The following is a 25,323-nucleotide window of genomic DNA, read 5'->3' on the forward strand; positions in this document are numbered from 1 at the left end:
ACTATCACTGCCGTAACCCCAGCCTCGTTCTCTATCCGCTCTTCCCTCTAGCTAACTTGTAACTAGTTGTATAGGCGTTGAGTTCGTTTTCTAACGGTAAAAAATCTGTTTCATTATCGGGGCTCGACGATCGAAAAAAGTTATTCCATTTGATCATTGCAAAAAAAAAAATCTTCCAAGTATTCACCTTTCTCAATTATCGATACTGTATAATGATTTTGGTCTGATCATTTCGTGACTAGATTTTTGTTTTTGAAACATTGAGGACTCCATTATGAATTCCGTGGGTATTCGGTTGTAAATTGGAAATACTCACAAATCTTTCAATTTAAGCAATGCAATAAAAGTTGTTAAAACATAAGCATTTCATCAAGAACTTGAAGCAATGCCTCCATACATTTCTTGATGAGTGTTGTTTCAATTTATTAATCATTTCTACAATTGTGTTTTTTCAGATCAGATGAAGAATTGATTCGGTTCCTTCACGATTATGATAAATGATAAGCAAAATGCCGCATCCTTGCGTAGTATGTGGTCGTTCTCGTATGAACCCCAACAATCGGGAAGAAGAATACATGTTCTTCGGCTTTCCAGTGAATTACGACACCCGTTGCCGTGAGTGGCTTGAATTTTGCTGTCGGGAGGACCTCTATAAACTTACCAAAAAGCAGCTGCTCCAGCGTATGGTATGTTCCAAGCATTTCGAAAGAAAATACTTCCTGAATGAGTATTTCGATAGATTGAACTGCACAGCAGTGCCCACCATCTACGATCCCAAGCAAAGTCTTTATAACATCATATGTGTCCTCTGCGGAAGATATCGCACCGATCCAGCAGGACCTAACTATGATGGTACGACATTCCACCACTTTCCAGGAGAAGAATTCAGATGTCTTAAGTGGTTGGATTTTGTCGGTGTTGATTCTTACTATCGCCTTACGAGAAAGGAAATCCTCTACTGCTATATTTGTTCCAATCACTTCGATAAGTCTCAGTTCATGCCTGGATACCGAAACAGACTCGTAGACCATGCAATACCAAACATCAAACATCCAGACGATTTAACCGATGATGACAAGTATGCAATGGAAATTGAAGTAGATCAAAAATATTTCCGTCAACCTGACAAACCCAAGAAGCTCGATCCTCTGCCTCCGTCTGTTCTCGAGAGTCAGGCGTGCGCTGCCTGTGGCCGCTCTCGGGCTGATCCTCGGAATAAAATAGAAAAATACAAATTCCATCCCTTTCCTGCATACGAGATTGGAAGATGCTTAAGGTGGTGTCAATTTCTTGGGAGAGAAGATCTTCTCAAAATGTCACCCAATCAAATTCGCAAACTTGTTCTTTGTTCTAAACACTTTCTTGCTGGGCAATCGTTTCAGAAAGTGGGACCCTGCGATGCTGTTCCAACGATTAAAGCTGTTGACCAGAGTAAAAAAGTTTCTGAAACCATTATTACAGAATCAATGTCCGACGTTTTCGAAAATGTACATTTATTTTCGACAAATGTAACTGAAAAATTGGGGCAAGGTATGGAAGGGCGACCTCTAGTTTCCAGCAAAAAACCTTTCGTGATGAACAAACCTGCACCTTTGGCGAAGAAGAGAGGGAAGCAGAAGCGTCCAACTTCCATCAACATCCCCAAACCCCCGCCCTTGAACGACACCAGAATCCTAAGGAAACTTCCCCTTCCTCCAGCCTCCAACAACTGGAAACTCTTCCCTAATCAGTTTCAACCTATCACAATCGCTAACAACATTACTCCAATCACTAATATTTCCACGGATGCTAAGAAAGTTATTCTTCCCTTTCCTGGGAACATCTCGAGCCTGGGACAGCCCATTCCAGTTTCCAGTTTATCGAGTATTCCACCAGGTCTCCTGATCAAGATTAACCTTCCCCAACAAGAGAAGAAGCTTACGAAAAAGGGGCGACCTTCAAAGAAGAATGAGGGATATTGTAATCAACAGATGGAAAGCAGGGCGGAGAGAAAGCAGAAAACGCGAGCAAGGAATCGTGTATCTGAAAATGTCCAAGAGTTTCAGGTATCCAATGTCGAGGAAGTTCACGATTTTATGGAGAATCGTAAGGATCATGAGGATTTTGCGGAGCTATTGAAATTCTCAGAGAAAATTAGTGTTCATAAACAGCAGGTCATGGAGGATCATTGTGCGATCGAGGCGATTGGCGAAGAGCACGAGGAAATAGAGGCTCTTGATGAAGAAATAGAGGAGACGATGGAGGACTACATGGGGGAGATGGAGTACGAGGAGGAGAAAGAATGTTTGCAGATAATTAGTGAGGAGATGAAAGCCACTTTAATAAAGGAAGAGAATCAAGATAATCATGTTGATGTTGATGAACATGTTAATGACAGATTAAAGGAGAATTTCGGTGGTCATGTTAGTGAGAGTGGTGGGGAGATTGTAGTGAGAAGGAAGAAGAGAGTGAAGAGGATGAGTGCAAGGACCAGGAGGACATTAATACCTATCAGAAGAGAAGTGGGGGGGTTTTTAAAAAAACTGAAGCCATTCATGCACAGACTACCGAAAAAGGCTAGAGCCCAGTTGAAGCTATCAATCGTCACTATGGTGATTGATCATCTGTGAGGATCGAACTTTAGAGAAGATCGAAGCATTATATTTTTCATACTATGAAAGCATTCATTGGATTGTGTTTGAGAATTTTAGTCGTGGTTTTTAGGCATCTTAAAGTTTGGGTACCATATCTATGTTGTAATTTTACAATTTCGAGGATTTTTATAAAATGTATGTGAATAAAGACAAGCTGCAGGTGAGTTGGCAAGGAACTGAAGAGAGTAGCAAGTTATGGGGACAGTAATAGACGTCTTATAGACGACTTCTATAATTTAATAATTTGGAAATAAAATAAAAATAGGAAATGATATTTCGTACAAAGGTTCATTATTTTATTATATTTTATTATTTTGTCACACTAGGTTACGGACCAGATCCATAAAAAGAGACAAATAACTTATTATTAGAAATTTTTAGAGACAAAGGGAAATGGTGCACATCTATGTTTTGGTTGTCCTCTATCCTTTGTAGACGATTTGCTATTCGTTGTTTTTCAAAAAGGAAACTGTAAGAAATACGGCGGGAAAATCTTGAATGAATCGCAGTAATGAATTTGGTGAATTCCTTACTTTGTAAAATTTAATACAGTAGTTGGGTCGAAGCAAACGAAGGAAGAAATATTTTTCATATAAAATGTGACAAGCAACAACAAACCGTTCCGATTTTCCGTGAGAAACTCACCACATTTCTGTTTTACATCAATTTTGGGGTCTAGTTCATTCAGATATTATTTTTATTTCTTTGCATATAAATTCATTGATATATTAACAGATTATTCGGTACTGTTCTTCACGATTTCTCGTCTGGCCATTGGTACTACGTAATTCCCATATGCGAAAACTAGAAAATTACTACGGACAAATATTGGCCGGGTTGCTGGGTTTTTTTTTACTCCTCTGGTTGACTAGTTCTTGCCTTCAGCCCGAAGGTCAACTCCAAACGAGTCAAAAACATCATCCCCACAGCTCGGAAAAATACTCTTTCCTATTGACTATAGAATTTTTTGATTCTTCAAATGTTTAATAAAAATTTGTTCAAATTCGCTTTTATAAAAATATTCATTGAATAACGTGAAAGTCCATGGCGTTGTCTCCGGTTCGCTGTATTGAATGTGCCAAAGTCAATTTTAGCAGCCCTGGAAGCCATAGGGTTTGAGAAGATATCCATCGTTTTCCTTACTGGCTTGGTATAGAAAGTATGATTTTTTGAAGCGTGCATTTGGATTTTGTTCATAATCCATACAAGCCCACATCGCTCTTGATTGAAGTACTCGAGATTTGCGCACGCTGCTGTGAAATGTTTTTTTCTTGGAGGTGATCTAAAGACAGTGTTAATTAAAACAAATGGTTATTTACAACTGCTGTGCTCTTATTCCAAATTTCAAATAAAATTACGCCACAATGTGTTCGTTTGTTATCAAATACTTTTTTTCCGGCCTGCAGTTATGGTGTTTTTTTACTTGAGTGGAGTTTGATGAGTAGAGCCAAAAGCGAAACAGTTAACCACACGAGTAAAAGAAAATCCCATAACGGCAGCCCAAGAACAATATTTTTCTCTAGTGATTTTCAAGTTTTCGAGTTTGGGAAGTATGCTATAATTCCCAATCCCCAATCCAGAATTCTTCAGAAGCAGTACGGAAATAGTATATTACGGCACAAGTGAAAAAAGTACTTCATCACACTTTAGAAAATGCCCTTTTTTCACTTGTACAATAAAAATACATGTCATGCCCTAGCCATGAAAAACATATTATCCCCTACTAATTTTTCATGTGGTAGGGCGTGAAAAAGGTAAATTTTCCAATCAACAGTGGATTTTGTAAGGTTTCACGTCCCGAAATGGTACATTTTCGGCTATTGGAGTGAGGTTTTTTACTCGTGTGAAGTTGGCGTTTGAGTCGAAGGCGAGAACTGGCTAACCGCACAAGTGAAAAAAAACCCCATCCCAAAAGACTTAAATATTTTTCCGTAATGATTTTCATGTTTTCGAGATTGGGAAGTATGTAATACTAATTTCCAGATCAAAAATCGTGAGAAGCAGTGCGGAAAAATGCCTTTTCGGTAATAACTCATTCTTTTTTAAGTCTGAAAAATAGATTGATAACTTCCAATGCAATTAAAAAATTTAAGTAGCGGGGAATTTCAAATCTAAATTGAAGAAATTGTTACGGAATTGATTCATATTAGTTTTATGAATTTACAACCAAAAGTTTACCTTCAATCTTATTTTGTGAAATTGATCCCACGTAAGAGATGACTTTTGCTTTTCTGAGATATCCATCATTGGAGCTTTGATTTTCTTGGGGATACTGGTTCCACAAGCTTCCCAAACTTTCAGAGTTTTTGCAAGATTTTCTGAAGAATGCAGATAGAATATTCCGAGAATTAAATGTAAAACCATGATGAATTGAAATGTTATAAAACTTATGGTATAATTTATAAATCTCTCATATGTTACATTGTCAGATAAAATTTTGTGATAGGACACTATCGTAATATTCGCGTAAATAAATAATGATCTATTTTAATTGAATAAGAAAAGGAGTTGCGTAGTTCCTGCAGGAACTATGGTATGTAAAATAAAAAAGTTACCAAAATGAAAGAAGATGTTAAATAGTGATACCACCATACATTAACCCGTTCCAATAATCTATAAATAATTTCTCATCATTTAGAGGATGAGAATACGGGTCTAATACCTGCACCTCAATATAAATATTCATACTCTCTACGTTGTCAAATCGAATGTAACTTTTGAGATGTGTTTCCGTTATTCAGAATTTATTTAAAGGTCAGGGGTCGGATCTTCAGAGCATTCAGATGTACTAAAAATTTTCATCTTCGGCTTTTTGAACAGCTTCAAAAACGTGAAACCAAAACATTCACGTGGGGAAATAAAATTAATGAGGACCAATCATAAATTATGGTACAAACAATTTTGTTTTTAGGGTTATGCACCCTTTTTGAATGATTTTTTTTTATAACTAAATTAAGAAAAAAATATGGAGCAACTTCAGTTTTTCGAGGCTGACATTGCATAAATTTTAGTTAAGGTTGTTGTCGCGCGACAGTCTCTATAAAAAGTTTATTCGCTGTAAAACGGGCCAGTTTAGAACACAATCTTTTGACGGTATATAGTCTCACTTGATTGATTGCATTGTGCATGAATAGTTAAAGCATAACTATATATTTTCCACTTTAACTATTTTAAATTCTATAAATTTATGAATTTTCGATAATTATATTGCGTAAACCAAACGGTCAATCGATTTGATTTTCTGTTCTGCATTTCCTCCCACGATGTGTATTCCACGTTTTTTTTTATTTCTCAAACTGTCGAGCCGTTGATTTAAAAAAAATTCTAATCGGTGAAACTCCATTTAAACACGTGTTAAATCACTCGAATTTCAAAAAATTTATATCTCAAGTTCAAAACGGTCAACTGCAAACGGAAAGGGCTCATTTTGGAACTATTTTTTCAACCTATTCACCATAAAGGTTTAAACGAAAACTGTCGAAAAAAAATTCTGCGCGAGAACAACCTTAAGGATGTTTTGCTGGTATTTTGTTATTTTTCCTGTTTTTCTGAGATTTATTGAAAACTATTGATCGGATTGGGATATGAAAATATAGCGATTGTCCGTTCCATCATGATTGACTCTTTCATAAAGTTTCATCCCGATACACTAATTTTTGTAACTTTTCACTAAAATTTAATAAAAAACCACTAAAATTTAATAAAGAATCAATAAATTTTAATGAAAAATTATAAAAATTGGTGTATCGGGATGAAACTTCGTGAAAAGATAAATCATGATGTAACGGACAAACGCTATATTTTCATATCCCAATCCGATCGATAGTTTGCAATAAATCTCAGAAAAATAGGAAAAATAACAAAATACCGGCAGAACATCCTTAAACTGTTAACTTTGATCGATCCTTCCAGCCCATTTCTGAGTGCTAAAGTACCGAATGGTATACTGTCATGGAGTGGAAGATAGCCGAGGATTGAATTTTTTTTTAATGGTTGTTATACATGGCTTCGATTCTGTGTGAGTCTATGGCGATGATGACTTTAAATGATTAGATCTCATCATTCTACCCGGCCAGGGTTCGAGCCTGGAACCTATCCGTTGTCAAGCAGTGACCTTAACCTCTATACCAGGCCACCGAGCTTGAATCGAAAAGTGATTCTCACGCCGAACCATTTTAGATCTTAGCAGAAAAAAATGGTTCAAAGTGTTCGTAACGGTAGATAAAACTTGAAAAAACTTGTAAAAAAACGAAGATCATTCAAGATACAAAAGAAAAAAATCAGACCATGAAATCAACTACGAAGGTTTAGTTTAATTGTGGCCGCCTCGCCGTGCAAAACGAGAACTAAGGGAAAAGAATGGAAAGGTCGTCCATTATTTCTGTACGTTCAACTAATTAATGAAATCGATTAAAAATTCAAGTTTCTACAGAAGAAATTCGTAGATTTGCTGATATAAATTCCAGAGTCAATACCTTCCGTAGTAGAAAAGATCTGCTCTATACAGATGTTGTAATCAAATGTGAATGGCTCTCATCAGAAATTGAAAATTGGTAATATAATGTCACCATGTTTGGTTGAAGACGGCGGGTTATCTCACTGTCTCCAGGTCTAAAGCAGGGCCCGGCAACCTTCAGGTAGTCGGGAGCCAGCCTATTACAAGGGTCGGGATAATCCTCTCATCCTAATATGTACCCAATTAGCCAACCATTGTGTGCGAGTAAGTCCCAGTGGTGACGATATTTTAGTCAGCCACGTAGAGTGGCGTGCGAGTCGAATAAAAATGGCGGACTCACCAGAATTTGCGCCACATTTCAGTTTAAAATTTTAAATATAAAATTGAAAAAGTAAAATTTGCATAGGAAAACCTTGGAGAATTTATTTCCGAAATGGTAGTCGGCAATTATTATTGTTCTTTCAAATAGTAATATTGGAACTCTAAATTTGAAAAATGAAAAGTTGCCATTGTCGACTATGGAATATATTCCTGGAAATTCCATTGCCGATTTTCATATTACATTTTGATTTTTGATCATTTTGCCACGTCACAATGAAAAATGAAATTTTTTATTCGTAGCATGAGAAAATCAATTTTCTCATTATTTCTCCGGTGAATCGTACCTTCTAATCTTTAACTTCGATGGAAGGATAGCATCTCTGGCACTGTTCGAGTATATTATAGTGCACCATATAAACCGCGTTTTCCATTGACCATGGTCATTCATCGAAACTGTCGGACATAGTTGTCACTTATTCGGGGCAATCCAAGTTCTATCCTTCCATCCATTACTATTGAAAACGGCATATTAATAAATTTTTATTGATTTTCGACAGACATTGAAATTGCACGAATATTGCTCATCCCTCTAAAATCCAAAATTCAAATTCAAATTAAAATTGCCGTCAAATATTGCATTTTTTTTAGTAAATGGCTGCAAATATCGTCTGGACATAAAATAATTCTCCACGGTGAGTGCTCATCATGAAAGCATTGAAATATTTTTTTGTCTAATATTGCTGCCTATTTCGAGTGAAAAATTGATATTTATATTTCAAATTTATGAAAAGTTGAAAATTGCCGCTCGATCACACGGCCGCCCTCTGCTGATATTGGTCAAACTAGGCCTCAGAGAGAGAGAAAAATCGAATTAGAGCAGGTAGTTTCGTTAAGTGGATGAGGCCCCTCTCCCAGCTCTCACTAACGAACCTCGGGAGCCGCGTGAGCCCGATGAGCCCAGGTTGCCGGGCCCTGGTCTAAAGCACAGGAACACTCAAAGGACCCCAAGGGGGGGGGGGGGGGGGGGGGCTCGACAAAGGACTTTTACCTGGGCCAGGGGGGTTATTCTGGCCAGAGCCAGGTCGAAAAGCGATAAAAATGCAAGTCTAAACCAATGAGATTTGTAGTGGAATAACTCCCCCTACTTGCTGGCCCATCCACCTAACAGATATTAACTCTATATCATAAGTACACGTTCCCGGCCGCCAGAACACGTAGTTCCTCTCTGATGATTCTAATAGTTCTTTTTATAATAATTAACAATAATAGGTTAACATCGGGGTGTGATTTTTCAATAAACTCGCTCTCTTCCTAAAGGTGACAAAACCGTGGAGGATTGCAAAGTATAGATCAGGCATGGGCAATCTCCAGGTAGCTCGGAGAGAGCCATAAACTCGAATTAGAAATCCAATAAAGTTTACAACCATTTCAATAATAAGGGTCTTAGTACTAGCATAGTGGGGGCTTCACAGGTACTAAGGTGGGGAGTACCCCATGAAGCATCTGGCAAGAATTTATCCTTCGGAAGGGAAAAACTTGTCGCGCATTTGATTATTTTTTAATGCACACATGAAAAAAAATTGAAATTTTTCTCATCGACTTATTTCTCTGCTTTTCCTTTACTTGAGTCTAATTTCTCCTCTTTTCCTTTTCTTAAGCGTCACCCCCACTTCGGTTGATCTCAGCGGAGGAGAAGGGCTTTTACGACCTGGGTCATAAAGGCCCATCACCCGATACAATGGGCTTTCGTCTACCCTTTGTTACGCACTAATAGAGGTCGGGAGCACGACTTGCTCTCAGAGCATAGTTTGCCCAGCCCTGGTATAGATAATCAGTTTTGTCGTCATTTTCAACGGTTAACAAAATACTTTTTAAAAGCTATCCTCGGGTTTTATTAGCTCTTAAATATCCGAAAACTATGTTTAATAAATTGTCGATAACTAGTTCAAAGTTTTCGGTCTCAGTTAAATAAGTAACTACTTATCTGACCGTGACAAAACTTTGCAAATGGCCAGCTCTCGAAAATTCGAAAATTACCATCAAAAAATTGCTATTAATCAATTCATTATCCTGAAAAATCGAATATACCTGGCAGAGGCCTTCCAAAAGTTTCGTTAGCCGTTCGAAATCAACAAAAAAATTATCATCTACAAATCATTGCTAATTAATTTTGAGCGATGATAAACCTAGAAGGAGACCTCTGGGACGTGTTACCAATTTTTCAATGTTTTGTCTAGTTTGAATATTTATCCATTATAACTAATCAGTAAAATTAAAATGATTATGCATGACCTGATTTTTCCCGGTTATGTATCCTGAACAATTTTAGTATTGTAATCCTTTATCAACCTTCTAAACAAATTTTTTTGCCAGAAACTTGATTCTAGCTGAGAACCAATGCTCTTTTGAGACTTAGATTTTCTTTATAAAGAGTCGACGAGAATTTTACTATTGAGTTATCTCTTAATATTTTCATCACTTTACTCTTCGTTTATCAGAGGAATCCATTACTTTCGATTTTTTTCTCCATTATGACTCCTTTGCGGTACAGAATCCATGTCTGGAGAGGCGGAATTTTATCGCATTGTGGTAGCTTCGCAAATAGATATCCTTCTTCAGCCATTTCTTCTAAAGCTTCCTGAAATAACAAGAAAAACGAAGACAGACTACAGACAGATATATTAGAATTATAATTACTCATACGGCTACGCCACAGCCGATTGTCCGTAAAAATGAGTAGAGGTGGTAAAACCTGCGCAGTTGTAGTCCGACTACTCATTTTCCGTTTTGCAGTTGAAATTAATTAAGATTTTCATTACAAGACATGAAATGAGGCATGAAGTCATTTCATCGGCTATTTAAAGAAAAGAGATTAACTGGATATCGAACTCGTACATCTACCATGTGTTAATCGAAATGCATATATGCGCGCTAAACACTTCACGTGTAAAATAGTATATTTCACGCCTAGGACGAAAAAAGGGAATCTGACGAATGCGACTTTATAGTCCGAGTCGGAGACGAGGATTATAACGCGCATGAGTCAGAATCACTTTTTTCGCTGTGGCTACACGGAGAGAAAAACACAGGAAAAATTATGTGACTAATCACGTAATCGTGGGCTGGAGTGTCATTTTCTTGTTTTTTACGGGAGAATTTGGGAAAAAATGAGAGACGAACAGTAAATTTTATTATTTGCTCTGGAAAATTTACGTGACTGTCACGTAATTTCTTACAAACTTGTAAAAGTTACCACAGTTCCGGTAAAAATTATTCCGAGGAACGTAAAAATTATCCAGTTTTTTACTTAAATTTTACGTGACGTACCGTAATTTTTACGTGACCGAATTGAAAAATTCCAGCGTTGGTGGTACGACTGTTGGTCATACCCGATCGCGAATCATTGTCTAAGTTCGGATCACGCCACTCAGTAAATTATTATTGCCGGAAGGATAATTAGTACATTGTGCCTCTAGGCAGTAAAGTATTTTTTGACGAAATGTGAGTATAATCACATGAGTAAGAAAATACTTTATTTCCGTGAGGCACACAATATTTTATTCTCGTAGGGACTGGAAACTTCGATCTAACCGAGCGAAACAAGGTTAGAATCGTAATTTCCAGTCCCGGCAAAATTTACGGAACTGGGTACCGTAATTTTTCTACCTCTAAAGGTCACTTTTTACCGACCGAGTGGTAAAATATTCTGAATGATCGGCACTTTTTCCGATTTTACGTTTCGCCCCACGTTTACTTTTCACACATTCATTTTTACGGAACTTTTTACGTATTTTTTCCAGTATTCTTCTCTCTGTGTATGATGCTATTTTATGTCATTGTGGCCGAAAACGCGTTTTTATCCAAGCGAAGCGAAGTTCGGTCTCGGGTCTGGAACCCTTAGTTCGACCTTATGCTTACTATTCTTTATGGAACACATTCATTTTTAATTAGGGAAAATATAGAAATCCCTCGCCCTCTATCACTGCCTCATACGCAGCGCATTGATTATTGGAAATCATTAATTAACCTATGCGATATTTATTTAGGTTCCGGAATTTACGACGACTTGCTTAATTTTTAATTATTTTTTTCAACTTGGGACGTTCAATTCGGAAAAAGTGTTTTTTTTATGGCCTGGGTTCTTCCTTCGTCGATCATTTTTCTTAAGAAATCAGAACCTGATGTAGGGACTGAATAAATCCACATTGAAGCATTTATTCAGTTTGGGGTTCGACTTGCGTAAGCAGGCTCACGGGCTACTTCAGTTCAGTTTCCATCAAAAAATTATTTGACGATGTTAAACTACTGCCATTGACAATGATGAAGGAGTTTTAGTGAAGCGGATGGTGAAAATTCTTCCGTAAGCATTTTGGGGCTGAAACTTTTCTGAGGCTCCGGGATCTGGAAGATTAACCACGGACTACGTCGTAAAAATAATACCCGGGATGAAAATTTTCAGTATCTCCAGTGTCCCACAGGGTGTGTGAACTAGGCGCAAAATGGAATGGTTATGCACCGTCCATTCGGCAGACATCGAAATGCATGAACAAAGGATAATTAACTCCATGAACCCTTTTTACCCCATCATGCAAATAATCTTCGTCTAAAAGTCGATCCCTCTCATATTTTATATTACTCAACTATTTACTGGATCGTAGATTAGTTAATCATTGTTCCGAGTCAATCCTTCATTCTCCTTCTATTCAATGAACTGTGCATGAACATTCAACGACCCCTAGTCGTCGTTCCCATCGCCTTTCCTTACCCTTTCGTCTTATAACTCCACAGACACATTTCACCGTACTGTTTTTTCAGGGGAATATTTCCCATCGCCCCCCTCCCCCCCCTTACATCTAGCTATCTAGCTCCATCATCCAGCCGGGTCGGAAGTTTGAAATTTGGATTATAATGGAACACCAACAGAATCGTTGAGCCTAATTCTTTGTTTTTAATTATCAGGTGAATTATAAATGTGGGGTACTTTTATCGTTAATCTTTCTTCATACAGAACTTTGATATCATACCTTCATCAATTTCTGCAAATTCTTTGTTTCTTCTACTTGTTTTTCTGTTCTCTCAACTTTGCGTTTCTTATGACAGGAACCAATTAATTTATCTCTGGCCGCAGCACTGATTTTTTTCGAATCTACCTCCAGCTTTTTGGATTCTTTTCGTTTAATAGCCCCATCATCTTTTTGGCCTTTTGTTGATATTTTCGACCCATCAACAATATCAATATATTTTGGTTCATTCAACAATTCTTCAATTTTTGTTTCAACTTGTTCCTTATCGGTTACATCTTGTTTGTTCATTTCATTGGAAGCATGTTCTACCACCTTTTGTACATCTGTGGCGGCATGAGGTACGAATTCAGTCACTGACCAATGATGATGTTTCTCATAAGCGTGTATATCAACTTGTGATTCACTAGATACTGGAGTGATCGTGATTGGAGTTCGCACTGAGATTCCAGTCACCACACATTGATTACTCGAAGCCACACCTTCTACTGAGATTTTCAGACATTCTCTATACTTCTTTGGTTCTGATTTTATGGGAGGCTTATCCTTTCCGTGCTCAATCGCCTTTTCTTTCATAAGCCGATCGAATATTTCCTTAAGTGGATTTTGCTGGCACGTATCCGGAGAATCACTACACTTTTTACATTTTTTAATCTCCTCTATACTATCGTCCACTGCAGGAGGATATTCTTCAGTAGTCTTATCCGATTCAGTCGCACGAAACGATCGATCGGTCTTATTTGTCTTTTCTTTCTCTTTTCTTTTTTTTTCACTTATAGAGAGCTCATACGATTTTTCGTGCCCATTAAATTCTTCTAGTCGGCTGTTTTCCAAGATGTATTTAGGGTCTTTGTGAGTGTGTGACGATGCATTTACATTGTTGGAATTTTTATCTGGGTTTGAGAATTTGCAGTTGCATGGAAGCACATTCTTTTTGGGTAATGGTGGTTTTGGAAGAATTCTCCTAGGAACGTGATTGATTTGTTTTGAGATTCCTGAAGTGATACAGAGTACTTGATGCTTTTCATCAAGTGCAATTGTGTCAATTACTGCCGTCTTAAAGACTCGATCCTCAGAGGGAATTACTAGTGGTTCACTTTTAGAATAGTCCGGCAGGTTGTCTGCATGAGAGCTGACGCCTATGGAACCCACAATGTACCTAAACAATGGATAAAATGGCAACGGTTAGGTTTGGGGTCTAATATTTATAAGCAGGGAGTCGCTTAGAACATCATCATGAAATCATGGGCAACTTTATTAAATACTAACTAGTTCATCATCTTCAAGAACTTATGTTAGCTACCCTCTTATCATAAAATTTTGTTCAATTGTTCTCCGCGTTTTGAATTGAGAGAGGGAACAAATCAATTGAAATCAGGATTATAAATTATTTTAAAGCATTGTTAGGCGATTATAAGTCTTCCAATGCCAGAGACGGGAATCTTGAAGAATGTCGTCAAAATCACAACAGTAAAGTAGCTCAGTCATAGTATACTTCCGGACTGTTGGGATGGGATTTTCTACTAGTGTGGAGTTTGACGAGGCGAGCCGAAGGCGCTTCGGCCTACGAACGAGTAAAAAAAACTCTATTCCAGCAGTGAGGATATTATTTTTCCGGGGTTATTTTCAAGTTTTCGAGTTCGGGAAGTATAAAATACCACTTCCCAGCGGAGAAATCGTTAAAAGCAGTAAGGAAAAATGAAAATGAAAATCACGCAAAGGATTCAATCAATTAAATGGTCGAAGGCCCACATTTTTGCGCAAAAAAGAAGGAAGGCGAAGGAAAGATTAGGCATATTTTTAAATACACATTGTTTATAGACAAAGATAGGGACTACAAAAAATGTATCGATGAGAATATCTTTTTCCTTTAACTCCAGAATATTAGTAAAAAAATGGGCTTCGAAAAGAATTCACGCATCCTATTTTACCGTTCCGCCACACAATTTAATGTTACGACGTTGGCAACTGCCACATTAGATATTTTTCATTCTTCGTGCAATATTCTTATTCACATAATCGTTTCGGTTGTAGTTTTTTCGACATTCTCATTTAATCAAATTTTTAACCCACTTATTTACGATATAAGAAGAAAAATGTGGCTAAACATTCGCGGCGCTGTCGCCTTCAAGCATCCAGGCTTTCATATAGCCTCAGTTGATGCATCATCACAACAGTAACTAACACCCTTCAACTTCCGGCGAATATTTCAAATCCAGAAATTCTAGACTTTCTTTGCATTATCCGGGATGCACTACTGGAAGTGAATTATATGCCGTGTTAAAGAAGATTTTGCCAGTTCAAAATTTTTATTCATGGGCTATAAATGTTGAAATTAATTAATTAAGTGAAAAAATCAGTTGACGTGGCAACAAGGCTATTCAGGTTAGGTGAACTCTCATGACAGAAACACAACACAGCCATGGAAATGCTTCACACAAGTGTGCAAGCCGTTGAGCAATGTTATCAAACCAAACTACCGCGCTAATCAAAGTCATCAGTACTCTAGCTTGACTCATGATGTACCGGGAGTACTACCTCAACGGAAACGAAAAGGGAACGAAATCTCCCAGCAAGTCCATGCGCTGTCCCTCGTCATAACGTTTTCTGTGCGCGATGCGATCGACACGGCCGTAGTACAGTGCTCCTTTTCTTTTATTTTCTTTCAATAAATATAAAATTCGACAAATATTAAAAGTAAGTTCAAAAGGAAATTACGTGTCTTGGCGAGAATTCGTCAGAGGATGAATGGTCGTCACACTTTATTAGAACGCTTAGGTGATGTTAACCGCTTTAATTTCGAACTCTTACATCAGCTCACGAACACCAGGAGGGTTTACCCTTATAATAAGGAATTTAAGCTAATTTTTGAGAGTTTCACCCCGGACGAGTTATTATTCGGCTCTGATCTGTCAAAAAAAAAAATGCTTCCATTCGGAAGCAAAAAACAAGACCGCTTGTTCAGTCGAGAAGAATGGCCTGTCCATTAAACCTATTGACCTCCTCTTAGATTAAAAAATTCCAACTGGCGACGTTCGTCAGAGACCCAGGGACCGCCAGCGAAGATGGGCTGCAGAGGGAGTAGGGTTAGTAGAAACCTAGCCTCGACCAGAACACTCGACAGGCGGACAACCACGAGCTGCAACATTCCGCCAGTTGCTATGACAGGTGACAGAAAGTAGTTCAGGTGAGTGAATGCGTCGGGAGATTGAAGTTTTACACACACACCTGGTCTAACCTAACATCCGACAGTTTTATTTCAAGCCTGATCTCGGGCTATGAAATTAAATTCATTAAGCCTCCTAACCAATGGGACCACGAGAAATCTGTCCTACTCAGCATTACAGACGTTTCCTCTGGGATATCTGAGGCTATTGGATGGCTCTTGTAGCTTAGAGCTATCTGGGAGTAGCATCCGGTTAAAGACAAATTTCTATTCTCTTATTTTCTGGTACCCAAGAGTGACGGCAGCATGAGATTTGTTCTCAATTTAAAGAAACTCATAAACCGCTATAAAAACTCTCCTCAAATCCAGTGCTGACTCTAAGTTCGTCTGGGAAACCATGGAGAGCCTGGAAAAACTGGGGACCAGCAACAAGGTAACCCTTGCCTTGGTCCCAGGTCACGAGAACATGCACGGCAACGAAATGGCAGACGGGCTGGCGAAGCAGGGGACTATAAATGCGGACGAGACTTCGCCAATGGGAGTCCCCCATGCCGTGGGTGTAAGCCACATAAAGAAAAAGCTCCGATGTGAACAATCAGAGCGGTGGAAAGACACAAAGACCGGCAGGAAGGCCAGGGCAATCATGTCTGGCCCCAGCAAGAAAAGGTGGAAACACTCAATAGCCATGAACAGGAAAAGTCTGGCCACTACGATCAGGCTGCTCACAGGACATGACAGATTTAAAGAACATTGCAGAGTCATCGGCATGGACTCGGATGGGTGGTGCAAATTCTGTAATGAAACAAAAGAGGACAATCTACACATCCTATGTGACGGTCCGGCTCTAGCAGCGACGAGACTGCGCTGGTGGGGAACTGCCTTCCCCAGCGCGAACAAGGATGCAACGGATCTGTTAAGACTGGCAACAAAGGCCGGGCTGGACATATAATCCGTGCATAAAACAAGCAGAGCTACAATAACTCTAATCTGAGTTCGGTGGCATTGGGGAGGCTAGTCCGACCATCCGCGTACATAAATCTAATCTAGTCTTGAACGTCGGACATTACGGTGTATCGTCATCGACGTTAGGGTATATCGCCAAGCCATGTTTTTCCAGGGATTCGGACATACTGAGTTTTTTCGTATCTGTGGCTATTAAAGTACCAATGAAAAGTAGTGAGGAGTGGGTGATCACCGTTAGTCAACGGAGCAAGTAGCTGGGTGTTTGCTGCCGTACAAGCATCCTCTGAAGCCGACCATCAGGTTCTCTAGCCGAATTCCCCAGATGGACGTACGAATGTCGGAATTACGCGCATTGATATGTGGTTCCCTGTCGGTTAAGGTTACAGCGGAGGAGAAAAGTTCAGACTCATCACCCCACATAGCTTGCAACAATAGCAGGAAAGTCGGCATGGCTTGATCTATTTCCAATGACTTACAGCGCGACAATTCCAATACCCCAAGTTATCGAGAGGAAACGCTCGGCTGCGAGCACACCTTTCACGAGGACGAGAAGGACTCCTCAAGACACTGGTTTGGTTGAATTATTACTGACCGAGAGGAGTGGCGTTGACGTCCATGGACCGCGTCAACTTCAATGCACTCCTCATCGTCTTCACCTTAAAAAACTTCCTTAGTATTTTCTAAGTCTTCATCGCCGAGGGCCTGATCTTCCCTGGAGGATGACGGAAAGAAGTACGTATTGGTAAATGAGGCAGGCGATAGGAGCTATAAACTTCACTTGGGCAATCCAAGTATTCCGGCCAAGAGATTGAATGACTTTCGATGGCCTTCTCGGAGGATTTGTCGAGACGTTCGGCTGCGAGAAGGCGGCCATCCATGGTCATGTCATCTCTAAAGGTGACTCCGACCTGGAGGATTGGATGGATTACGGTGGGTTTCTATCCCCCGATCCAAGTCGCTGATCGCCAGGATAATGCTCGTGGAATATCCGTGGATACACGCAAAATAATTATTGACGCACTTGCCTTCGGCCTGATCCTGGAGCACAATTTTCCCGTGAACAGCGATTTGATAGTCAGGGTCCGTATAAATTGTACAAATGGTCGCTGAGATCGTTTCCAAAGTTGGAAATTCAGAATTTGGAGCAATGACGCCGATACTGTATCAACGCTGAACCGGATAGTAAAAACCGAATACCTTTGCCGAATAAATAATCGGAGATGGGGAAGAAAGAAAACCTTCATCAACGCTAGGCAGAAAGAGTTCGATGTTTTCGTGCAGAACAGGGGACAGAATCGTCCCTCAGTTCTTCATTGAGTTGAAACGCGAAGGGATCCAAGGATTTTCTTTTTCGTGGTAGAATTGCCTATCTTGCGAGGGATATGACTGTTCGTATCTTGAAGAGTTCCTTCCTAAGTTAGGAGAAGTTACCGTAGATTGTCGGGGACCATTCCCACCATATTCAGTAGAACAGGATTGCCACATTGCCTGAGGAAAAGCTCTCTGCAACTGTGGAGGGCTTCCGGCCGTAACGGAGAGGTAGCCCAATAAAGTCTGGACTGGCAAGAATAAGTTTCTTATGGGTAATTTCTCTCGATGAACCGAGCTTGCGTTCTCCTCGTAGTTCTCCTTTTGGAAGGTATTGGTGTCCGCAGACTAGGGATCGAAGAATAACTTAAAGAATGAGATGATCGCATCTGAAAATAGTTGAGAGGGAGGACCTAACCAATACGCAAAAATATCTACTCGCTCCTGCGACAACTTTCTCTTTCGGATATCTTTGGAAAAATTCTGGAACTATAACACAATTAATCATGGCAGACTTAGTCAAACGGCGAATGACAGAAAGTTAGAAGAGACAGAAATTTATACTCTGGGAAAACTCCACATCCGAAACTGAAAAAATATCTACTGTAGGGCCTAGGTCAAGCTTTTTTTATGAGAAAAAACTGAGAGTTGAGCTTATCAGTTAGAAAAAAAATTTACCGTTCTGTATCATCAGCTATCACATTATCAATAATCAAAGTATCATTTTTAGATTCCGTAGCGTTCGTGCCCATCTCTTTAATCTTCCTGCCGTCATAGCAACCATCGCAAACGTCAGTACCGAATATTTTCTCGGTGGTATCGTGAACATTCTTCAAAATGATATTTGCTTCCCTCTCGAGAGTTAAGAAGTTCTCATCCGCATCCATGAGAAAATCCTGCCATTTCTGGGATAAATTATGTCTTCCTGAAGGAAAAGTTTTTTTATGTTCGGGGAAGAACAAGTTGCCTTTATCTTGATATGTTTCCACATTGTTGACAATATTGTCTCCTTTCAATTCATTCATTGTTGCGTTTCCAGTGATCGTCTCACTCTGTATAGTTTCATTTTTATTATTTAGCAGTGGTCGACTTTTATTACACTGCAGCATTCCAGGTTTCATACTTTTCAGCGTTGTACTTCCATCACTTGGTGAAATTTGCATTTCCTTCGAATTATTTGTTGATATTTTTAAGATACTTAAAAATGAAGAAATCCTTGTTTTGCTTGTGATATTCATACTTGGTACTCTGCTTTCTAGTAAATCACTGTCTTGGGAAGTTTGGGACCTTTCAATTGACGAAAAATCATTTATGATTTGGAGTCCAAGATTTTCAGCTTCTGTTAAACAATGAACAGGTAAAATAACCCGAGGACTTGCTCTGCCTCTGCGTAACTGCTGCCATTTCTTTTCCTCATTGCGATATATTCGCCAATCTGTAACGGTCATTGGATATTCCAAGTACGGAGACACCTTGTTGCCTTTTTGATAAACAGCCTTTGTAGGATGCGCTGGAAAAAAAGAGGGAATCCCACATTAATTGTTCCTCCATAACATTTTCTATGATACATGAACACTCGTATATCTCAAAAGGAATATCGTTATTACTTTCTGCATTGCCTGTTTCTTATTCTTTGTTTTGAGGATTGTAATGGATAGTAACTCTTTGAAATAATTCAGAGCGATCCCAGTATCTTCATAATTTATTGTGAAAAACATAGGGAACCAAAAATGCAAAAACGGTACAATTTGGAGTATTTTGTATAAATATGGGGCAGTCCATACCAACTCGATCAGGCGGTGCCCTCGACCTCTCATATTTTGATCGCGATTTTCCCTCAGGTTCAGCTAACTGCAAAAAGCATTCTCAATTTTTTTTTAATTTTTTCTATCTTTCGTGATTTTTTTGTTTGTTTTTTTAAAAGCTTGGAAAAAACCGCCATGCTCTAAAAACTATGAAATTTCCAAAATTTTGAAAGAGCAGTAGTATTTGTTCCAAATTTTCTTGCACCATGATATTATTGACAAAAAGCTCATTTACTACAGCAACTCACATATTGTTAGCAGAATTACTGGTAATATTGTTTAGTTATACGTCGCGGATGAGCGGTATAGCCTCCCTGCCGCCACGAAACTCCGTTTCGAGATATTGTAGCGCCCCCTAGGCTGGGTTACGGATTAAATTTCAAGTCCGGCATTTTTAGCCATCTTTATGAAAGGCGAACCTTCTTGCTGCCTGATCAAATCGCTCGAGTGGATTCGCACAGAATATGCAGACTGTCCGCCAACTCGTCTATGTAAAATCTGCACAGAGTGTCCGCGCCTATGCCCATGATTTTGCAATGGGAATTTAATCTCTCATGTTCTATATGCTTTATTCTGTTCATGTTAAGCAGCTGTTTATCTCTCTTAGAGCTCTGGCCGGATATGGTTGTCCTGGCTTTCCTACAGCTTTTTGTATTATTCCAGCGTTTGAGATGTTCCCACCTGATCTTGTTTCTGATCGCTTTGTTACCCACGACCGCTGGGACATCGATAGGTTCCACTTCGGTTACGCTTAGCGAACCTTGATTCGCCAGTCTGTCCGCCTTCTCCTTGCCGCGGATGATCATCTTGTCCTGGCTTCCCAGCCTTTTCAAGTCCTTCATGGTTTCGCAGACCAACTCTGAGGGCGTACTGGGTTTTAGGAGTGCTTTGATAGCGGCCAGACTGTCTGACCAAATACATGTATACTTGATCGTCGTCTGCCGATTTGCCAATAGCTCTGCTCTTCTCTTAATGGCCAACACTTCTGCTTGGAACACTGCGGCTTTGATTCCAAGAGACCAGCTGTTTCCATAGTGCTCCGCCGATCCATACAGTCCCGCTCCGAAAACGGTCCTTGTATCCTGAGCCGTCGATGTACCAATGCATGACAATATTCCTTGGTGATCTCTTGACAGCTGGCCAGTTTTCCCTAGCAGGAATATAAGTCCAGAATGGCTTCCTGACCTTGGACTTCCTGGTGATGTTGTCATGTTTTTTACTTAAAGGGCTTTTTTCTCAGCATACCCAGCTTGGTGCACGCTGCGCCGGCTAAGATTCATTTTTTTGACATACCATCCTGTATGCGGTTGATTCTGCCTTGCTTATCAGCGGATCAGAAGGCGGTAGCTCGAGAGCCACCTCCAATGCGTCTGTCGGCATAGTTTTCATGGCGTCGCTTGCTGCCCTCAGGAAATACCCTTCGAGGGCCTTGAGCCCGTCCCTTCCTTCCGCTCTCTCCGCCCTGTGCCACCAGACCACTACTGCGTACATGAGTCGCGGCAGCAGGACCATCCTATAAAGCAACATGCTGATTTTAGGGTGAAAGTCGCACACTCTGCCCATAGCTCTTCTACATGCTCAAAGAGAGGCATAAGCTTTGCTCATCTGTGTTTTAATGTGCTCCTTCCAATAGATCTTTCGATCGAGTCGAACTCCTAAATATCTCACCGAGGTGGGGTACGCGATATTCGCTTCCCCAGTCTCAGTGGTTTAGAAGTTACCACTTTGTATTTCCTGGTGAATGTCATGGTGGATGTCTTCTCTGGGCTTCGTCGCATCACTTCGTCTCATCTGGGCTTCGTCTCATCACATCATTCCTCCATCGTTCTTGAATAACTTGATCTATACCTTAGCATGTCTAGAGACTTTCCCCTTGCAATGGTGGCCACATCATCCGCGTAGCCACAAACGAAGAAACCATTTTCCCTCAGTTTCTCTAGAAGTTCATTGACTACAAGGCACCACAGGAATGGAGATAAAATACCGCCCTGTGGACAGCCTCTTATGGATCAACCTTTGCTCTGATGTGTGCTGCTGTCAATGAATTGCTTCTTAGCATGCTTCGTGTCCAGTCAGTGATAGTCTCTAGGTAGCACCTCTTTCAGATGAGTTTCATTGTGACCTCGTATTTGGTGCGATAAAACAGTCCTTCGATATCAAGAAATATTGACATTGCCTAACGATTTTCCTGTACTTCCTCTTCGACTTCTGTCAACATATGGTGCATCGTGGTCACTGTAGACCTTCCCTTTCTATAAGCGTACTGCCATGAGGAAAGTGGTCTCTGTCCATCTGTCCATCTGTCTCTCTAGCGTCTGGAAAACGAAAGAGGTTAGACTGATAGGTCTGAAGTCTCTTAGGTTAACGTAGCCATTTTTCCCAGACTTGAGAAACACAATTTTCGATTCCCCTCACTCCTCTGGTACAGTTCTCAGGGCCACAAAGCCTCAGCGCTACGATGACGTCGATTCCTTTCTGCTCAAGCCCTGGGAATGCGCCATCTGGGCCTGGTACCGTTAGAGGCTCAAGGAATTTGTTGCCTATGGTACCCTTTACAGAGACATGATTTTGGCTGCTAAAGCACAGTCTCGAGATTTATATTGCTCTTCTATCATATTGATAGTTTCTTGCGCAACATCCTGTCTAGCGAAGCCAGGAATTATTCGCTCAACAGCAGTTTCAATGTCTATGCCGGGGTACAGACATAACTGCCATATGCCTTGATGCAAAACCCCAGATTGATGGCTCCCCATCCTCCCAAGGTTAAGTTTTACTAGTCTAGAGGCCTCAGACAAACTCCCCATACAGCTGCTGAACTTTTTCCAACTGTCGTTCCTGACTTTCGCCAGAGCTGTATTGTACTTTCTTTGGAGAGTCTTGCGTTATTCCAGCAACTTCCTATTGTATGTGTTACCATGAGAGTTTGTACATTGTTTCATGCATCCCTCAGTTAGCTCCTCAGACGTGCTGTTCCACCAGCTAATGTTACTGGTTCTCTTATGAGTAGGAAAGACAGTTGTTTTCAAAGGAACATTTTACCGTCTCTCCAAAGTACCCGGCTGCGTGGTCCAGTTGTCCTTTGTTGTTGAGTCTGCAGGGTACATTCTGGATTCTCTGTGCAAATTCCTCTCAGTAACCCTGGGGCCGCTGTGCACATGGTTATGTCCAACACTTCCTCTCTTCTTCAGTCAATTAAGATTAGCTCCGTTCGTCTATTTAGAAGCATGAGATCATTTTCCACAATGAAGTTGTGTAGGACTTCACCCCTTGCATTGGTGTTGATTCAACACTGTTGAACCTCCCCCATCCTACATGGTGGGAGTTCATCATGGGCGTCGCATCCAAGCAGGAGTTGTAGCCCGTCCTTGTCCACTTTGGTTACGCGGCCCTCGCCTTCTTGTATTGGGGGAAGCCGTAGGGCAAATCAGCTGACCCTACTATGCATTATGAGACTGTATCTCCTCGCAACTGGGTTTTTATCTTGGCCACCGCCAGATCCCTAGTACTAAGTTGTAGGAAAGTGGTCGCTATCCCTTTGATGAGTAGGCAGAATCTTATCCGGTTTTCCTCGGCGTTTGCATGGGATAACTTTCCACAACTAGGCATAGGCAAAGGGCCTAGGCTCTTTATCTTCCCATCCCCTAACCATGGTTCTTTAATAAGCTATAGCTATAGCTGTCTGCATCGTAGGATATCTGAGACGTTTGTCCTGTGGTGCAAATTAATTTGGACTATCTCATACGTCCTGTGAGGTATTAAAGGGCTCAATTGACTTCCTCGTTAATCTGATCTTCCTCCTTGCCGTTCTTCTTGAGCAACTTTACACTTACCCTTTGATTCCCGCAGTGAGATTTGAACTTAAAGGCTTCCCGCACTGCAACATCTTATTACTGATCGAAGCGGGCGCTCGAAGTTCCTTTACTGTCGTTGCCCTTCAGAACGACCCAGTCTTCGAAGTCCATCCCCTCGTTCTGCTGTCTCGTGAGCTTGATAGTTGCTTGGGACGAAACCTTTTCATCCTCTACGTGCACCAAAACCCAACGCTTAGGTAGCTCCTCGGCTGCCAGTTTACGCAGGGTTCTGTTTTTCATCTACGTTTTCGGTTTTGGTTCTGAGGCATTTAATTTGGTTCCGCTTTGGTTTTAATCCGGTTTGTTGTTTCCGACTCTGCAAAAAAATCAACTGACGCACATGAGTTTTAATTGATCGGGGGAACAAGGGCAGATAACATCCGGTTTTTCCTTAGAGTAAAATTGGCGACATTACAAACTTGAAAACCAAAAATAGTTAAATGTCTCAGAAAAAGTGAAGACATGGCTCTTCGTCCTATCTATTGACGAAAATCTCTTAGATCCAGCAGAGAAGGGTGAGAATTTTAGCCCTGAACAGCAGGCACTGGGATCAGAGTATATCTTCAAAGTGGCATCACGATTGAGTTTGGAAGCAGATGACGTAATAGCACAGTTCATTGATTTCAAAATGAATAATGGTATCTTCGAGAGCTACCTGAAGGATCAGCCTGCCACTGGTGTAAAATGATGGCAAGGCCTCTTCTACACCCTTGAAACAAGTTGCCATCGACATTCGCAATGTACCTCCGACGTCAACACCTACTGCACGTACTTTCAGCACATCTGGCTGGATTAATTCTAAAGAACGCAATCGGTTAGCAGTAAAGGGAGCTACAATGTTAACAGACATTGCTCACAACATGCAACTCTTTAGCCAAGGACAAATTCAATGAATCCTCCATATATTAACTACTGAAATGCCAGCACTAGACAAAAAATACGAGGAGATCGTGAACAGTGAGGAGGTAAACCCTGCAGCTGCACCTGACTTGTTCGATGATGAGGCTGAAGAATGTGACTGAACTCATTTGCATTTTGAAATTCTTTTTATCACGTACATTGCAGAGTTTACTTTTTGTTCAGTGCATTGACTGCACAAATTATTAGTTTCGCTATTTTTAAGAGAAGGCTGAAGAGTGCCCGATGATATTTGTTGTTTTTGTTTAGTTTATTAAAATATAAACTATCGATGAGGAATAAGTATAAAAAAGAGATACTGATAAACATAGCTGTGTGAAATTTGATTACTAGTTCATGATATATATAATGAAATATAATGTAAAAGTTGATTTAAACGGGAAATAAATGTGTCGAAATGAAAAACAGAAACATGAAATTATTGATCAGCAGTAAATTGTGACGAAAATTCGTGACAAGAAAATTTATGACTGTCATGTCCCATTTAACTAGTTGGTTATCATATGACCGTGGGTAGCATGACCGGAATTCTGACATAAAAAAAATAACGTCATTTGACCGTCACATGGCCGTCATTTTTTCTAAGGTGACAGATTTCAAAACGTGACGTCATTCCACGTTCCTGGTTCCAGTGTACGAACTGTGCGATGGATGTGATGTCCTGGAATGTCAGAAGTCAATATTGATCACCATTTTTTATTCTCCGCAATTCTCACCCTCAAGCGTGCTTAAGCACTTCTCGCCTCCTCCTGTTCTTTTTTCTGTCGAAGTTTCTTATGTCTGGCACTCACAATCAACTTTTATATTGATTACAGCGAAGCCGGAGGAAGTTAGGAATTAAATTCCAGCCGCCGAGTAGCGGATAGCCATCCACAAAGCAA

The 25,323-nt window shown here is 40.1% G+C and overlaps 2 protein-coding genes across 2 annotated transcripts in view; one reads left to right on the forward strand and one right to left on the reverse strand.

Annotated features, from left to right (window-relative positions):
• The window catches only part of LOC105271309 (uncharacterized), a 15,129-nt gene extending 12,224 nt beyond the window's left edge, over positions 1–2,905 (forward strand). Inside the window, exon 2 of the mRNA XM_011312774.1 lies at positions 456–2,905. Coding sequence (XP_011311076.1) covers positions 498–2,609 — 2,112 coding nt within the window. The 5' untranslated portion in view covers positions 456–497 and the 3' untranslated portion in view covers positions 2,610–2,905. The remainder of the gene's footprint in view (positions 1–455) is intronic.
• A 156-nt stretch (positions 2,906–3,061) lies between these two features.
• Positions 3,062–25,323, reverse strand: part of LOC105271307 (short spindle 5) — a 28,795-nt gene continuing 6,533 nt past the window's right edge. Inside the window, exons 4-8 of the mRNA XM_011312773.1 lie at positions 18,547–19,378; positions 12,435–13,590; positions 9,922–10,048; positions 4,812–4,951; positions 3,062–3,915 (exon numbers count right to left, since the gene is read on the reverse strand). Coding sequence (XP_011311075.1) covers positions 3,724–3,915; positions 4,812–4,951; positions 9,922–10,048; positions 12,435–13,590; positions 18,547–19,378 — 2,447 coding nt within the window. The 3' untranslated portion in view covers positions 3,062–3,723. The remainder of the gene's footprint in view (positions 3,916–4,811; positions 4,952–9,921; positions 10,049–12,434; positions 13,591–18,546; positions 19,379–25,323) is intronic.

The sequence above is a fragment of the Fopius arisanus genome, unplaced genomic scaffold (assembly GCF_000806365.1).
Source record: "Fopius arisanus strain USDA-PBARC FA_bdor unplaced genomic scaffold, ASM80636v1 scaffold00107, whole genome shotgun sequence".
NCBI classification, from domain to species: domain Eukaryota; kingdom Metazoa; phylum Arthropoda; class Insecta; order Hymenoptera; family Braconidae; genus Fopius; species Fopius arisanus.